Source organism: Melozone crissalis, unplaced genomic scaffold (genome assembly GCF_028551555.1).
Source record: "Melozone crissalis strain CALT ecotype California unplaced genomic scaffold, PUWL_Pcris_2 ptg000195l_1, whole genome shotgun sequence".
Classification (NCBI taxonomy): domain Eukaryota; kingdom Metazoa; phylum Chordata; class Aves; order Passeriformes; family Passerellidae; genus Melozone; species Melozone crissalis.
Window position 1 is genome coordinate 812,343 of NW_026535960.1, and position 17,795 is coordinate 830,137.

The window sequence follows — 17,795 nt, forward strand, 5'->3', positions numbered from 1 at the left end:
TAAGTGGATGCTACTTGGTTCTAAGTGGTGAGTAGGCAGATGACTTGGTCTCTGATTCTGTGTGGGGGAAAGTTATTTGATTAGAGGTGAAGCTGTCATTCTGCTGCAAATGTGTCATCCGAAAATTGCGAGGTCTGTAACGGTATTTGAAGATCTGTCTTTATGTGTTTCGTTTGTATATGAACCTTAAGATTGTAAGGGTGTGTGTTGTGGAGTTGGTAGAAGCTGGTTGTCTGTAAATGAATGAAGAATAGATCCTCCATCTGCTTGGATTTTTGCAAGGGCCCTGCAGAAGTCCTTAGCAGTTGTGTTTGTGGGTCAAATGCAAAAAGGGGGATTGTAGGAAAGACATTCTGCGCTGTTCTTGTGAGCCAGCAAAGGCTTCCTGAAGATAAGGAAAGCCCCGCGTCTCTTTCAAGGAAGACACCAAGGTTGTCACCATGGCCACATGATGAAGGAGAGGAAGTTCAAAGATACCGACTTTAGCTGGCTCACACAATGATGCGGCTCCTTGATCACCCACTGAGAACTTTGCTTCTTTCTTATGACCAATGGGCAGTGAATGTGTCTGCTAATTAAATGTAAATATCTAGAAAAACTGAAAAGGCAGTATGTTGTTGTAATGAATCTCTCTTGTGCACCCTTCTGATGGAGTCTTGGTGCTTTGCACCGTGTCAGGCGCTATAGCGAGGCTTGGCAGACATTTTATCTTTCAATGACACCCCACAAAGTCCAGCAAGACCCCCTTGGCTCCTCCAGCCCTGGCACCCACTGTTACTCTCCAAAATCCACAGGAACTGCCCGGGCTCTGACTCTCAGTTGTCACTTTAGAGCCTGAAATTCCAATGTCCACATCCAGTAGTGAGAGTAAAAACCTGGAATTGGTATTCTCCTCCAGCGGAGGTGAAGGGTCTACAATTGTTAAATTATTAAACCAGATTTAGCCAAACCCAGGAGTTTCACTCTCATTTTCCCCCACCTGATCCTGTTCTGGTGACTTCAAACAAGGACCAGGAGTGACAGCACAAGGCAGAACGGCTTCCCACTGCCAGAGGGCAGGGATGGACGGGATCTTGGGAGGGAATTCCTCCTGCTGAGGCTGCCCCATGCCTGGGAGTGCCCAAGGCCAGGTTGGACAGGGCTTGGAGCAGCCTGGGATAGTGGAAGGTGGCCCTGCCCATCGGCTGATGAACAACATGATTCTTAATGTCCCTCCAAACCCAAACCACCCTGGAATTCCGTGAAAATGGGAAGTAAAGTGTTAAGAGGAGAAAACTGATGTTAAAACATATAAAGGAATTAAGTAGAGGATAAAGCGGGGCTGAAGCACCCCTTGGACCCCAACCCATGAGGTCCCCAACCCCATTCTGGGCCAGGACCCTCCTCGTGGTAACAGCGACATCCCAGGGAAACCCCCCAGGAATTGGGGAAAATCCCAGAAATCTTTTATTGGCAGGACACTGCAAAAGTGTAGAATTCCAAATTTCCAGGGGGAGTTTAGGGGGAATGAAGGAACTGGGACAATCCCCCCGGGGAATTTGGGGGAGCACAAACTGACTCCCATGGGGCTGGGAGAGCTGCTGGTGACAACAACAGGATCCCCAGAGAACTGCCCCCAACTGGGGGGCAGGAGGGGCTTTGGGGGGGCTCAGTGGCCCCTCCTTGTGCGTGGCCAGCTGGACCCTGGACCTGGAGAGGGAACAGGGCCAGAATCAGACCCTGAAATCTGCACCTGGAGAGGTCGGGGGGGGGGGGGGGGGTCAGGGACTCTCCTGATCCAGATACCCTTCAGGATGAGAATGGAACTCCCCTGTTCCCAAATTCCATTGGAATTCAATTCCCATGGAGGCTGCAGATGGGACTCCTCACTCTAGATCCCAGACCCCAAGGAAGGTGCAGGTAGGACCCCTCCATGTTCCAGATCCCAAAGGAGATGGGACCCCCCTATTCTAGAACTCCACTGGAATTTGTTTCGCATGGAGGGCGCAGGAGGGATCCCCTGATCCAGATCCCAGATCCCAAGGGAGGTGGGACCCCTCTACCCTAGAATTCCACCACAATTCGCTTCCCACAGAGGACTCAGGTGGGACCCCCAGATCCAGATGCCAGGGAAGGTGCAGGTGGGACCCCCTGATCCAGATCCCAAGGGAGGTGCAGGTTGGACCCCCCTGCTCTGGATCACAAGGGAGGTGCAGGTGAGACCCCCTGATCCGTATCCCAGGTCCCAGGGGAGGTGCAGATGGGATCCCCAATCCATATTCCAGATCCAGATCCCCCTGATCCAGACCCAGATTCCAAGGGAGGCGCAGGTGGGATCCCAAGATCCGTATCTCAGATCCAGATATCCCTGATCCAGACCCAGATCCCCAGGGAGGTGCAGGTGGGATCCCCAGTCCAGATCCCAGATCCAGATCCCCGATCCCAAGGGAGGCGCAGCTGGGCCCCACCAGCCTCAGGCACGGGGCTCACCTGGCCCAGGTGAGAATCCAGCTTTGGATCCCAGGGGGAGGTGCAGGTGGGATCCCCAATCCATATTCCAGATCCAGATCCCCCTGATCCAGACCCAGATCCCAAGGGAGGTGCAGGTGGGACCCTCCCCAGTTCCAGATCCCCAGAGAGGTGCAGGTGGGATCCCCACCCAGATCCAGATCCCCCCAATCCAGATCCCAGATCCAGATCCCCCTGATCCAGACCCAGATCCCAAGGGAGGTGCATATGGGATCCCCAATCCATACCCCAGATCCACCAGTCCAGATCCCAGATCCCAGGGAGGCGCAGCTGGGCCCGGCCAGCCTCAGGCCCGGGGCTCACCTGGATCTCACCCAGGTGAGCTCCCAGCAGGAAAAGCAGAGCTGGAGCGGACACAGAGCAAAGCCAAACTCTTGAAACACACGGACTCGGGAGGGGGGGCAGGGGGGCAGTTCCTGGGGTGGGATTTGGGGTTTTGCCCCGGGCAGGGCTGGCATGGACGGATGGAGCCCGTCAGGAGCCTGGGCAGGTGGGACGGGGATCAGTGCAGCCGAGGGCAGGAGCCATAAAGTGCAGCGAAGCTTCGGGGGCTCCGGGATTCCTGGGGGGCTCCAGTGTCCAGGGGGGGACGTGGGGACACCGTGACACCGGGACAGGGGGGACACGGCTCAGGAAGGACCAGCGGCGCCGGGACAGGGCCGGGTCCTTTCCCGGTTCTGTTCCTGGCTCCGTTCCCGGTGCCAATGCTGGTCTGGTTGCCAGTCCTGGTTCCGTTCCTGGTTCCTTTCCCGGTGCCGGTTCTGGTTCCGTTCCTGCTTCTGGTTCCATTCCTGGTTCTGTTCCTGGTTCCTTTCCTGGTGCCAGTTCTGCTGCTGGTTCCATTCCTGGTTCTGGTTCCGTTCCTGGTTTCTTTCCTGGTGCCACTCCCAGTGCTGGTTCCATTCCTGGTTCCGTTCCCAGTTCCTTTCCCAGCCCTGGTTCCATTCCCAGGTCCGGTTCCATTCCCAGTCCCGGTTCCGGTCCTGGCTCTGTTCCCAGTCCCGGTTCCAGTCCTGGTTCCATTCTCAGTGCTGGTTCCGTTCCCACTTCCATTCCTGGTTCTGTTCCCAGTCCCAGGCCCATTCCCGGTTCCATTCCCAGTCCCGGTTCCGTTTCCAGTCCCGGTTCCATTCCCAGTCCCATTCCCAGTCCCAGTTCCGTTCCCAGTTCCGTTCCCAGTCCCGTTCCTGGTGCTGGTTTGGTTCCCAGTCCATTTCCAGTCCCATTGCTGGTTCCGTTCCCGTTGCCGGTTCCGTTCCCGGTGTCTCGGATCCCGCCGGGAATCTCACATGCACATCACCTGCAGCCTGCAACGAGCACAGGGAAAAGGGAGGGTCACCTGCCTCACCTGGGGCCACACCCCCTGCCCCACCCACCTGTGGCCACACCCCCTGCCCCACCCTGCCCCACCCACCTGCGGCCACGCCTGCTGCCCTGCCCTACCTCACCTGCAGCCACGCCCCTGCCCCGCCCTGCCCCGCCCACCTGTCCTCCTCGATGGCGCCGCCCTCGGGGTCGCCACTGTCGCCCTTCTCGGTGTCCCCCTCGCCCAGGTCCATGTCCAGCTCGGTGCCGGTGTCCGGCCGGGTGTAGGCGTAGCCACTGTGGGAGGGAAGGGCCAGAATTCCAGGGAATCCTCTCAGCAATGGCCCCTGAAATTCTGGGGAATCCCCTCGGGAATGGCTCCTGGAATTCTGGGGAACACCCTTGGGAATGGCCTCTGTAATTCCAGGGAATCCCCTTGGGAACGGTTCCTGGAATTCTGAGGAATGCCCTTGGGAATGGCTCCTGGAATTCTGGGGAACCCTCTACAGAGAACTGTGTGGAATCCCCATGGGAATGACCCTCAGAATTCCACGGAATTCCCTCGGGAATGACCCCAGGAATTCCACAGAACCCCCTGGGGAACATCTCCTGGAATTCTGGAAATCCTCTTGGGAATGACCCCTGGAATTCTGGGAAATCCCCTCAGGAAGGGCCCCCTGGAATCTCCTCAGGAATGCCCCCCGGAATTCAGGAATCCCCTGGGGAATGCCTCCCGGAATTCCAGGAATGCCCTGGGGAAGGCTCCCTGGAATTTCAGGGAATTCCCTGGCGAATGGCTTCTGGAATTCCAGGGAACCTCTCGGGAATGATCCCTCGAATTCCAGGAATCCCCTTGGGAATGGCTCCTGGAATTCTGGGGAATCCCCCTGGGAATGGCTCCTGGAATTCCAGGAATGCCCCTTGGAATGTCCCCTGGAATTCTAGAGAATCCCCCTGGGAATGGCTCCTGGAATTCCAGGAACTCCCTTGGGAATGGCCCCCAGAATTCTGAGGAATACCCTTGGGAATGGCTCCTGGAATTCTGAGGAATCTCCTTGGGAACAGTTCCTGGAATTCTGAGGAATACCGATGGGAACTGCTCCTGGAATTTCGGAGAATCCCCCCGGGAACATTCTGGGTAATCCCCTCAGGAAGGACCCCTGGAATTCCAGGGAACTCCCTCGGGAATCCACCAAAGAACTGTGGGAAATCCCCTTGGGAATGCCCTCTGGAATTACAGGAACCCCCTTGGCAATGGCTCCTGAAATTCTGGGGAACCCTCTACAGGGAACTGTGGGGAATCCCCATGGGAACGGACCCTGGAATCTCCCCGGGAATGGCCCTCAGAATTCCAGGGAATTCCCTCAGGAATGACCCCAGGAATTCCAGAGAAACCCCTGGGGATCATCCCATGGAATTCTGGGAACCCCCTTGGGAAGGGCCCCTGGAATCCCCTCAGGAATGCCCCACAGAATTTCTGGGAATCTCCTCAGGAATGCCCCCTGGAATTTCAGGGAATCCCCAGGGGAATGCCCCTCTGGAATTCAGGGAATCCCCTGGGGAATGAATGCCTCATGGAATTGGAGGAATTACCTGGGGAAGGTCCTCTGGAATTTCGGGGAATCCCCTGGGAAATGCTCTCCAGAATTTGGGGAATCCTCTGGGGAATGCCCCCGGAATTTCAGGGAATCCCCCAGGGAACGGCCCCCAGAATTTCAGGGAATCCCCCAGGGAATGCTCTCTGGAATTTGAGGGAATCCCCTGGGGAATGGCCCCTGGGATTTCGGGAATGCCGCCCTGACCTGATGGAGCGGCAGGTGAAGAAGACGATCCTCTTCAGCCTCTTGTTGTAGAAGAAGTAATTGAAGGACCAGAGGCTGCCGTCCTCCCCGAAGGGATCCGAGTCCAGGTCCGGGTTGTAGCTGGGAACCGGAAAAGTGGGAATGTCACAGGAACGGGAAAAGCGGGGACGTCACGGCATTGGGAAAAGCAGGAATGTCACGGGAGTAGGGACAGGAAAAGTGGGAATGGCATGGGATTGGGAAAAGTGGGAATGTCACAGGATTGGGGAACGGGAAAAGTGGGAATGCCACGGGATTGGGAAAAGCGGGAATGTCACGGGATTGGGAAAAGTGGGAATGCCATGGAATTGGGAAAAGTGGGAATGTCACGGATTGGGAAAAGTGGGAATGTCATGGGATTGGGAAAAGTGGGAATGTCACGGGAACAGGAAAAGCGGGGATTGGGAAAAGTGGGAATGTCACAGGAACCAGAAAAGTGGGAATGTCACGGGATGGGGACAGGAGAAGTGGGAATGTCATGGGATTGGGAAAGTGGGAATGTCACAGGATTGGGGAAAGTGAGAAAGGCCAGGGATTGAGAACAGGGCTGGATCCCTCCAGCAGGGCTGAGATCCCTGGGATCAGGAAGGGCTGAGATCCCTCAGGAAGGGTCAGGATCCCTGCGATCGTGCAGGGCTTGGAACCCTGGAGATTGGGAAGAGCTAGGATCCCTTGGGATCAGGAAGGCCCAGGATCCTCTGGGATCCCACAGGAAGAGCGGGGCTCCCTCAGGAAGGGCGGAAATCCCTGAGGATCAGGAAGGCCCAGGATCCTCTGGGATCCCACAGGAAGGGTTGAGATCCCTCAGGAAGGGCCAGGATCCCTCAGGAACAGCAAGATCCCACAGGAAGGGCTGGGATCCCCTGGGATCCCTCAGGCAGAGCTGGGATCCCTCAGGAAAAGCTGGGATCCCTGAGGAAGGGCTGGGATCCCTCAGAATAAGGCAGGGCTGGAATCTCTGGAGATTGGGGAGGGCTGGAATCCCTCAAGAGGGGCCAGGATCCCTTGGGAATGGGAGAGATCCCCTGGGATCAGGAAGGACCGGGATCCCTTGAGATCAGGAAGGGCTGGATTCCCTCAGAATCAGGAAGGGCTGGGATCCCCCGGGATGGGGCAGGGCCAGCCCCAGGTGCCCCCGTACCTGTAGATGTCACACTCGGCCAGGCAGATCTCCTCATCCACCGCGTCCCACAGCAGCGGCTTCAGCGCCTTGAAATCCTCGCGCACGGCCGAGAACAGGCTGCAGTTCACGGCATTCACCACCTGTGACACAGAACGGGGACAAGGGACACTGAATGGGGACAGGGGACACGCGACAGGGATGAAATCCTCGCGCACGGCCGAGAACAGGCTGCAGTTCACGGCATTCACCACCTGTGACACAGAACTGGGACAAGGGACACTGAATGGGGACAGGGGACACGCGACAGGGATGAAATCCTCGCGCACGGCTGAGAACAGGCTGCAGTTCACAGCACTCACCACCTGGAATGGGGACAGGGGACACTGAATGGGGACAGGGGACATGAGACTGGGGATGTGGGACACGGGATTAGGGACAGGGGACACGGGATTGGGGGCAGGGGACATGGGAACAGGGATGAAATCCTCGCGCACGGCCGAGAACAGGCTGCAGTTCACAGCATTCACCCCCTGTGACACAGAATGGGGACAAGGGACATGGGATTGGGGACACAGACACAGAATGGGGACAGGGGACATGGGAATGGGGACAGGGGACATGGAATGGGGACAAAATCTGCACACAAGGCTGAGAAGAGGCTGCGGTTCACGGCATTCACCACCTGCAACACGGAACAGGGACGGGGGACACTGGAATGGGGACAAAGAACATGGGATGGGGGACACAGGAATGGGGACAGGGGACACAGAACGAGGAAGGAGGACATGGGATCGGGGACAAGGGACGTGGAATGGGGATGGGGGACTCAGGATGGAGGACATGGGAACAGAGATGTGGGAAACAGGAACCGGAACACGGGAACAGGGACATGAGAGATGGGAAGGGGGACAAGGGACATGGGAACAGGGACGTGGGACACGAGAACGGGAATAAGGGACACAGGAATGGGGACGGGGACACAGGAATGGGGACGGGGACACAGGAACAGGGATGGGGGACATGGGAACAGGGATGTGGAACATGGGAACAGGAATGGGGCCGGTTCGGGAATGGGAATAGGGACAAGGGACATGGGAATGGGAACGGGGCTGGCCTGGGAAGGGGGACCACGGACATGGGAATGGGGCTGGCACGGGAACCAGGGACACACGAATGGGGCTGGCCCAGGAGTGGGGGACACACGAATGGGGTTGGCCCAGGAATGGAGGACACAGGAATGGGGCTGGCCCAGGAATGGGGGACACGCAAATGGGGCTGGCCCAGGAATGGAGGACACACGAATGGGGCTGGCCCAGGAATGGGGGACACAGGAATGGGGCTGGCCCAGGAGTGAGGGACACAGGAATGGGGCTGGCCCAGGAGTGAGGGACACACGAATGGGGCTGGCCCAGGAACAGGGGACACACGAATGGGGCTGGCCCAGGAACAGGGGACACATGAATGGGGCTGGCCCAGGAATGGAGGACACAGGAATGGGGCTGGCCCAGGAATGGGGGACACGCAAATGGGGCTGGCCCAGGAATGGAGGACACAGGAATGGGGCTGGCCCAGGAACAGGGGACACAGGAATGGGGCTGGCCCAGGAATGGAGGACACACGAATGGGGCTGGCCCAGGAACGGGGGACACAGGAATGGGGCTGGCCCAGGAATGGGGGACACAGGAATGGGGCTGGCCCAGGAACGGGGGACACAGGAATGGGGCTGGCCCAGGAATGGGGGACACACGAATGGGGCTGGCCCAGGAATGGAGGACACAGGAATGGGGCTGGCCCAGGAACGGGGGACACAGGAATGGGGCTGGCCCAGGAATGGAGGACACACGAACGGGGCTGGCCCAGGACTGCGCTGCCCAGACAGGCTGTGGATTCCTCGCTCCTGGAAGTGTCCAAGGCCAGGTTGGACGGAGCCTCCAGTGCCTGAAGAGGCTCCAGGGGAATGGGCACAGGCACAGAGTGACCCCCAGGGACAGGGAATGCTGTTTGCAGGATTGGGAATGGGGGGATATGGAGGATGGGGGGATATGGATCAGCAATTCCTGGCCCTGGGAGGAGGGAAGGGATGGAAAGGACTCCCAGAGAAGCTGCAGCTGCCCCACCCCTGGCCGTGCCCAAGGCCAGGTTGGTGGAGTTTGGAGTTTGAAGGTTCCTCCTGCTCCAGGCCCGTCCTGCTCCCACTCCCCCAGGTGAGTCCAGGTGATCCCACCCCATTCCATGCTCCACACTCAGCTCAGGCTGCGCTCACAGGGGAACCTGTGGCTCTCCCACCCCAGTCCCTCCCAGTGCTCCCAGTCCCTCCCCAGTTCAGGCTGGACTCATGGCTGAACTCGTGGCTCTCCCAGCCCCTCCCAGTCCCATCCCAGTCCCTCCCAGTCCGTCCCCAGTTCAGGCGGGGCTCACGGCTGAACTCATGGCTCTCCCAGTCCCTCCCAGTGCTCCCAGTCCATCCCAGTCCCTCCCAGTGCATACCCAGTTGAGGCTGGGCTCACGGCTGAACTCGTGGCTCTCCCAGTCCCTCCCAGTCCCATCCCAGTCCCTCCCAGTCGAGGCTGGGCTCACAGGTGAACTCCTGGCTCTCCCAGTCCCATCCCAGTCCCATCCCAGTCCCTCCCAGTCCCTCCCAGTCCCTCCCAGTGCTCCCAGTACCCAGTTGAGGCTGGGCTCCCGGCTGAACTCGTGGCTCTCCCAGTCCCATCCTAGTCCCTCCCAGTCCCTCCCAGTGCTCCCAGTCCGTACCCAGTTGAGGCTGGGCTCGCGGCTGAACTCGTGGCTCTTGGCGGCGCTGAAGTCGTAGTCGGGCCGGAAGGCCTCGTTCAGGGTGGCGATCAGGTAGAACAGCGTCTTGCGGCTGCACGTGTCACTGAGCGGGCCCTCCCCCTGCCTGGGGGGACAGGAATGTCACCAGGGTCACCACAGGGACATCAGTGTCACCACAGGGTCACCACAGAGTCAGCAGTGTCACCACAGGGACACCGATCAGGTAGAACAGCGTCTTGCAGCTGCACGTGTCACTGAGAGGGCCCTCCCCCTGCCTGAGAGGGACACCAGTGTCACCACAGGGACATCAATGTCACCAAAGCCACCAGTGTCACCACAGCAACATCGGTGTCACCACAGCAACATCGGTGTCACCACAGAGACACCAATGTCATCAATGTCACCGATGTCACCAAAGTATCACGACAGGGACACCGGAGTCACCACAGTGTCACCACAGGGACATCCTGTAACTGAGCGGGCCCTCCCCCTGCCTGGGAGTGACAATGGTGTCACCAATGTCACCACAGGGACCCCGTGTCGCTCAGCAGGCACTCCTCCTGCCTGGGGACAACAATGGTGTCACCAGTATCACCACAACATCATCACTGTCAACGAGTGGCCCTATCCCCAGCCTAGCAATGTCACCAGTGTCACCAGAGGGACAGCAGGCACACCGGGGACAGCGCTCCTGGGGCCAATCCCAAAATTCCAGAGCTGCCCCTGGGGCTGATGCCAAACCCCCAGTGCTGATCCCAGAGATCCCGGGCTGATACTGGAGCTGATCCCAGAGATCCCGGGCTGATACTGGAGCTGATCCCAGAGATCCCGGGCTAAACCTGGGCTGATCCCAGAGATCCCGGGCTAATCCTGGGCTGATCCCAAACTCCAGAGCTGATCCCAGAGATCCCAGGCTAATCCTGGAGCTGATCCCAGAGATCCCGGGCTGATACTGGGGCTGATCCCAGAGATCCCAGGCTAATCCTGGGGCTGATCCCAGAGATCCCGGGCTGATACTGGAGCTGATCCCAGAGATCCCAGGCTGATACTGGAGCTGATCCCAGAGATCCCGGGCTAATCCTGGGCTGATCCCAGAGATCCCGGGCTGATACTGGGGCTGATCCCAGAGATCCCGGGCTGATACTGGAGCTGATCCCAGAGACCCCGGGCTAATCCTGGGCTGATCCCAAACTCCAGAGCTGATCCCAGAGATCCCGGGCTAATCCTGGGGCTGATCCCAGAGATCCCGGGCTAATCCTGGAGCTGATCCCAGAGATCCCGGGCTGATACTGGGGCTGATCCCAGAGATCCCGGGCTGATACTGGAGCTGATCCCAGAGATCCCGGGCTGATACTGGAGCTGATCCCAGAGATCCCGGGCTAATCCTGGGCTGATCCCAAACTCCAGAGCTGATCCCAGAGATCCCGGGCTAATCCTGGAGCTGATCCCAGAGATCCCGGGCTAATCCTGGAGCTGATCCCAGAGATCCCGGGCTGATACTGGAGCTGATCCCAGAGATCCCGGGCTGATACTGGGGCTGATCCCAGAGATCCCGGGCTAATCCTGGGCTGATCCCAGAGATCCCGGGCTAATCCTGGGGCTGATCCCAGAGATCCCGGGCTAATCCTGGGGCTGATCCCAGAGATCCCAGGCTAATCCTGGAGCTGATCCCAGAGATCCCGGGCTAATCCTGGGCTGATCCCAGAGATCCCGGGCTAATCCTGGGGCTGATCCCAGAGATCCCAGGCTAATCCTGGAGCTGATCCCAGAGATCCCGGGCTAATCCTGGGCTGATCCCAGAGATCCCGGGCTAATCCTGGGGCTGATCCCAGAGATCCTGGGCTAATCCTGGGGCTGATCCCAGAGATCCCAGGCTAATCCTGGGCTGATCCCAGAGATCCCAGGCTAATCCTGGGGCTGATCCCAGAGATCCCGGGCTAATCCTGGGCTGATCCCAACCTCCAGAGCTGATCCCAGAGATCCCGGGCTAATCCTGGAGCTGATCCCAGAGATCCCGGGCTAATCCTGGGGCTGATCCCAGAGATCCCAGGCTAATCCTGGAGCTGATCCCAGAGATCCCGGGCTAATCCTGGGGCTGATCCCAGAGATCCCAGGCTAATCCTGGGCTGATCCCAGAGATCCCGGGCTAATCCTGGGGCTGATCCCAGAGATCCCAGGCTAATCCTGGAGCTGATCCCAGAGATCCCAGGCTAATCCTGGGGCTGATCCCAGAGATCCCGGGCTGATACTGGGGGTGATCCCAGAGATCCCGGGCTGATACTGGGGCTGATCCCAGAGATCCCGGGCTAATCCTGGGCTGATCCCAAACTCCAGAGCTGATCCCAGAGATCCCAGGCTAATCCTGGAGCTGATCCCAGAGATCCCAGGCTAATCCTGGGGCTGATCCCAGAGATCCCGGGCTAATCCTGGGCTGATCCCAAACTCCAGAGCTGATCCCAGAAATCCCGGGCTAATCCTGGGCTGATCCCAAACTCCAGAGCTGATCCCAGAGATCCCAGGCTAATCCTGGAGCTGATCCCAGAGATCCCAGGCTAATCCTGGGCTGATCCCAGAGATCCCGGGCTAATCCTGGGCTGATCCCAGAGATCCCGGGCTAATCCTGGGCTGATCCCAAACTCCAGAGCTGATCCCAGAGATCCCAGGCTAATCCTGGAGCTGATCCCAGAGATCCCGGGCTAATCCTGGGGCTGATCCCAGAGATCCCGGGCTAATCCTGGAGCTGATCCCAGAGATCCCAGGCTAATCCCGGGGCTGATCCCAGAGATCCCAGGCTAATCCTGGGCTGATCCCAGAGATCCCGGGCTAATCCTGGAGCTGATCCCAGAGATCCCGGGCTAATCCTGGGGCTGATCCCAGAGATCCCGGGCTAATCCTGGAGCTGATCCCAGAGATCCCGGGCTAATCCTGGAGCTGATCCCAGAGATCCCAGGCTAATCCCGGGGCTGATCCCAGAGATCCCGGGCTAATCCTGGGCTGATCCCAGAGATCCCGGGCTGATACTGGGGCTGATCCCAAACCCCCAGTGCTGATCCCAGAGATCTCGGGCTAATCCTGGGGCTGATCCCAGAGATTCCAGGCTAATCCTGGGGCTGATCCCAGCGATGATCCCACAATCCCAATGCCCACTCCATGACCCCAATGCCCATCCCATGATCCCGGTGCCCATTCCAGTTTCCCAGCGCCCCTCCCAGTTTCCAAGTGCCTCCAGTCCCAGTTTCCCAGTGCCCCTCTCAGTTTCCCAGTGTTCCCAGTTCCCCCAGTCTCAGTGTTCCCAGTTCCCCTAATGCCCATCCCAGTGCTCCCAGTTCCCACCCGCCAGGGCTGAGGCCAGAGCTCCGGGGCGGGCTCAGGGCCTCCAGTGTTCCCAGTTTCCCCAATCCTAGCATTCCCAGTGTTCCCAGTTTCCCAGGTCCCAGTGTTCCCAGCACCCCCAGTGTTTCCAGTGCCCCCAGTTCGCACCTGCCGGGGCTCAGGCCGGAGCTCTGGGGGGGGCTCAGCGCCTCCAGCGCGTGGGGCTGCCCCTCCTGGCAGAACTGCTTGAAGAGCTGCTTGTCGATGCCAGCCAGCTTGCACGAGTAGCTCTCGATCCTGGGGGGTCCCAAAAACCCATCAGAGATCCCAGAAACCCATCAGAGAACCCAAAAACCCATCAGAGATCCCAGAAACCCATCAGAGAACCCAAAAACCCATCAGAGATCCCAGAAACCCTCCCAGAGGATCTCAGGAACCCTCCCAGGGGATCTCTGTCAATGCCAGCCAGCTTGCACGAGGAGCTCTCAATCCTGCCAGGGGATCACAGAGATCCTAAAAACCCTCCCAGAGATCCCAGAGATCCCAAAAATCCCAAAAACCCTCCCAGGGATCCCAGGAACCCGCCTAGGGGAGCCCAGAAACCAAACCCTGTTGACCCCAGCCAGCTTGGATGAAATAGCTCTCGATCCTCTGGGATCCAGGGCTGGACTGATCCCAAAAACCCTTCCAGAGACCCCAGGAACCCTCCCAGGGAGGTTCCAGGTTTCTCCCAGGGGGAACCCTGTCGATGCCCACCAGCTTGCACAAGTAGCTCTCAATCCTGCCGGGCGATCCAGTGCTGAGGTGATCCCAAAAACCCACCCAGAAATCCACAAACCCTCCCAGAGATCCCAGGAACCCTCCCAGGACATCCCAAAAACCCTCCCAGGGGGATCCATGTCGATCCCCACCAGCTTGCATGAGTAGCTCTCAATTCTGTAGGATCCCAGAGATCCCAAAAAAACCCATCCAGAGACCCCAGAGATCCCACAGACCCTCCCAGGGGACAGAGATCCCAAAAACCCACTCAGGGGATCCCAAAAACCCGCTCACGGGATCCCAGAGATCCCACAGACCCTCCCAGGGGACAGAGATCCCAAAAACCCACTCAGGGGATCCCAAAAACCCGCTCACGGGATCCCAGAGATCCCACAGACCCTCCCAGGGGACAGAGATCCCAAAAACCCACTCAGGGGATCCCAAAAACCCGCTCACGGGATCCCAGAGATCCCACAGACCCTCCCAGGGGACAGAGATCCCAAAAACCCACTCAGGGGATCCCAAAAACCCGCTCACGGGATCCCAGAGATCCCACAGACCCTCCCAGGGGACAGAGATCCCAAAAACCCACTCAGGGGATCCCAAAAACCTGCTCACGGGATCCCAGAGATCCCACAGACCCTCCCAGGGGGATCCATGAGATCCCAGGGCCTTTTCCAGGGTTTTTCTGGGAGGGCTGCAGAGGGGTTTGGGGTAAAGGCTGGAAGGATGGGAAACAGGGAACGGCTTCCCATGGAAAACTGGCATTTTGGGATGGGATTCCCAGAGAATCTGGGGCTGCCCCAGGATCCCTGGAATAGCAGGAGCTCTCCCAGCATTCCCAGATTCCTGGGTTCAAAGGAACAGCGCTCCCAGGTTTCCTGGGGCAGCATTATGAGGTTCCCAGAGCTTTTCCCAGGGCAGAATTCCCAGATTCCCAGGGCAGAATTCCCAGATTCCTGGGTCAGCATTCTCAGATTCCCAGGTTTCAAAGGAGCAGAATTCCCAGAGCTTTTCCCAGGACAGAATTCCCAGATTCACAGGGCAGCACACCCAGATTCCTGGAGCTTTTCCTGGGACAGCATTCCTGGTGTTCACAGGGCAGCATTCCCAGGGACAGAATTCCCAGAGCTTTTCCAGGGACAGCATTCCCAGATTCCTGGGTTTCAAAGGAGCAATATTTCCAGATTCTCAAGGACAGAATTCCCAGATTCCCAGGGCAGCATTCCCAGATTCCTGGGTTTCAAAGGAGCAATATTTCCAGATTCTCAAGGACAGAATTCCCAGATTCCCAGGGCAGCATTCCCAGATTCCTGGGTTTCAGGGGGACAGCATTCCCAGATTCCTGGAGCCTTTCCAGGGCCAGAATTTCCAGATTCCTGGGGCTGCATTCCCGCTGCTACCGGGTTTCATGGGGACAGAATTCCCAGGTTTCATGGGGCAGAATTCCTAGATTCCTGGGGACAAAATTCCCAGATCCCAGGGATAGCATTCACAGATTCCCAGGGACAGAATTCCCAAATTCCCGGAGTCTTTCCAGGGCAGCGTTCCCAGATTCCCAGAGCTTTTTCAGGGACAGAATTCCCAGATTCCAGGGCCAGCGTTCCCAGATTCCTGGGGACAGAATTCCCAGATTCCCAGGGCAGCATTCCTGGTGTTCCCAGGTTTCATGAGGACAGAATTCCCAGATTCCCAGGGCTTTTTCAGGGACAGAATTCCCAGATTCCCAGCGTTCTCGGGAATGGTCCTCAGAGCAGCATTCCCAGATTCCTCAGGGCAGCATTCCCAGTTTCCCAGGACAGAATTTCCAGATTCCCAGAGACAGCATTCCCAGATTCTCAAGGACAGAATTCCCAGATTCCCGGGACAGAATTCCCAGATTCTCAAGGACAGAATTCCCAGATTCCCAGAACTTTTCTAGGGACAGCATTCCCAGTGTTCCCAGGATAGAATTCCCAGATTCTCAAGGACAGAATTCCCAGATTCCCGGGACAGAATTCCCAGATTCTCAAGGACAGAATTCCCAGACTCCCAGGGGCAGCATTCCCAGTGTTCCCCGAGCAGCATTCCCAGGTTTCCAGGGGCAGGATTCACAGATTCCCGGGGACAGAGTTCCCAGATTCCCAGAGCTTTTCTAGGGACAGCACTCCCAGTGTTCCCGAGACAGAATTCCCAGATTCTCAAGGACAAAATTCCCAGATTCTCAGGTTTCAGGGGGGCAGCATTCCCAGATTCCTGGAGCCTTTCCAGGGCCAGCATTCCCAAATTCTCAAGGCCAGCATTCCCAGTTTCCCAAGACAGAATTCCCAGATTCTCATGGACAGAATTCCCAGAGCTCTTCCAGGGCAGCATTCCCGGATTGCAGGGCAGCATTCCCAGATTCCCGGGTTTCAGGGGCCAGCATTCCCAGATTCCCAAGGACAGCATTCCCAGGTTTCATGGCCCAGCATTCCCAGATTCCCGGTGGTATCCCACCCCCCGTACCTGCCGATGATGTGGGCGTCTCCGGTCTCCACAGTGAGCTGGGAGTTGATGGCCTCGAAGCTCGAGTTCTCCAGCAGCTTCATCCTCCCCCGGCGGGCGGGGAAATTCCCGGGAAATCCCCGAGATTCCCGGGAAAATTCCCGGGGCAGCTCCCCCGGTGCAGCAGCTGAGCCCCGGGGAGAGATGAGGGGAGGGAATGGGGAACGTGAATTTCTGGGAATGGGAACAACGGGGGGAACTGGGGAGGGAGAGGGAGGGGAAAATGCAGGAATGGGAAAAGAGGGAAAGAGGAAAAATGCAGGAATGGGAATGGGAAAGAGAAAAAGAAAATACAGGGATGGGAAAAGTAAAAGAGAGAAAATGCAGAAATGAGAATGGGAATGAGAAAGGCAAAAATGCAGAAATGGGAATGGGAAAAGCAAACAAGGAAACGGAAAAATTCATAAATAGGAAAGGAAAAGGGAAAATGGAGAAATGGGAAAGGGAAAATGCAAAAATGGGAGTGGAAATGGGAAAAGGAAAGGGGAAAGAGGGAAAAACTGAAGAAACGGGAAAGGGGAAAAGAAGGAAAATGCAGAAATGGAAACGGGAAAGGGAAAAATGAAAAAACAAAAGAAAGGGGAAACGAAAGAAGCAGGAAGAGGAAGCGGAGAAGGAGGAAGAGGCGCTTCAAGCGGAGCTGGCAGCGGCACCGCAAAGGGAGAGACGGTGACAGGCGGAGGGGTAGAGGAAGAGGGGGAGGAGGAAGGACAAGAGGAGGAAAAAAAGGAGGAAAAGGAGAAAAAAAGGAGAAAAAAAAGCGGGAAAAGGGCGCGGAAAAATCTGCCCCGGTCCCGGGCGGCGCCACAGGAAGTGGAGTCCCGGCATGCCCCGCGCGCTGGACTACAACTCCCGACATGCCCCGCGCGAAACACAGCCGCGACACATACGGACTACAGCTCCCGGCATGCACCGCGCAGCGCATAGCCCCGATCTATTGGCGGACTACGGCTCCCGGCATTCCCCGCGCGATCGGCCCCAGCCTCGCCATCGCTGGACTACTGCTCCCATCCTGCCCCGCGGCTGCGCGCCGTGCTACGCCACGCCTGGGCGGCGCGGGGCACGGCGGGAGCTGTAGTCCGCGCAGCTTGTGGGCGCGCAGAGGAAGGGGCGGCGGGCCGAGCGGGCTTACCGGCGCGTCCTGCTCCTTATCGGTGCCTCTTCGCCGTGGCAGCGCCTTCAGGCTCGGGGTGCGTGTAAAGGGAGGCGTCTCCGGGGAAAGCTCGAGGAGGGCGAGTGTGCCGCGGCCGCCGTCCGCCGTCTGGCGCCGGCCCACCGGGCCTCCGCCCACCTCGACATGTCCCCGAGTGCTCGGGACGGTGCGAGCGGCTGAGCGAGATCCTGGGAGTCCCCCGGAGCGAGCGAGCGAGCGGGCGACCTTCTCCTGCGGCACCGGACGGCAACAGCGGCGGCACCGCCCCGCCCGCGCCCGCCCCGCCCGAGAGGCGCCCGCGGCCCGCGATCCCATTGGCGAAAACACCCATCAATCACCGCCCCGCCGGCCTTTTATTGGCTGACACCAACGCCAATCCGCGCAGAGCCCGCGGCCCCGCCCACCGCGGGGGCGCTCGGCGTTCCCATTGGCTGGCGCGGACAAAGACGGGGGGAGCGCCTGTCAATCACAGCGGGGCGGGGCCGGGAGGGCGCGG

General features: G+C 58.5%; 1 protein-coding gene across 1 annotated transcript; it reads right to left on the minus strand.

Annotated features, from left to right (window-relative positions):
- Nucleotides 1-3,726: 3,726 nt before the first annotated feature.
- MAF1 (MAF1 homolog, negative regulator of RNA polymerase III) lies at nucleotides 3,727-17,571 on the minus strand. The gene is made up of 8 exons (XM_054293899.1): nucleotides 17,279-17,571; nucleotides 16,108-16,273; nucleotides 13,033-13,161; nucleotides 9,532-9,676; nucleotides 6,796-6,917; nucleotides 5,616-5,735; nucleotides 3,994-4,110; nucleotides 3,727-3,815 (listed from the first exon to the last, which is right to left on the minus strand). Exons 2-8 carry the CDS (start codon nucleotides 16,188-16,190, stop codon nucleotides 3,794-3,796), a joined length of 738 nt encoding a protein of 245 aa, XP_054149874.1. The 5' UTR covers nucleotides 16,191-16,273; nucleotides 17,279-17,571; the 3' UTR covers nucleotides 3,727-3,793.
- Nucleotides 17,572-17,795: the final 224 nt, after the last annotated feature.

Coding starts and splice junctions, on each gene's coding strand:
- MAF1 (XM_054293899.1), bottom strand. CDS start 16,190: ATGAAGCTGCTGGAGAACTCGAGCTTCGAGGCCATCAACTCCCAGCTC. Junction 13,162..16,107: donor GACGCCCACATCATCGGCAG/GTACGGGGGGTG, acceptor GGGACCCCCCAG/GATCGAGAGCTACTCGTGCA. Junction 6,918..9,531: donor GCGAGCCCAGCCTCAACTGG/GTACGGACTGGG, acceptor TCTGTGTCACAG/GTGGTGAATGCCGTGAACTG.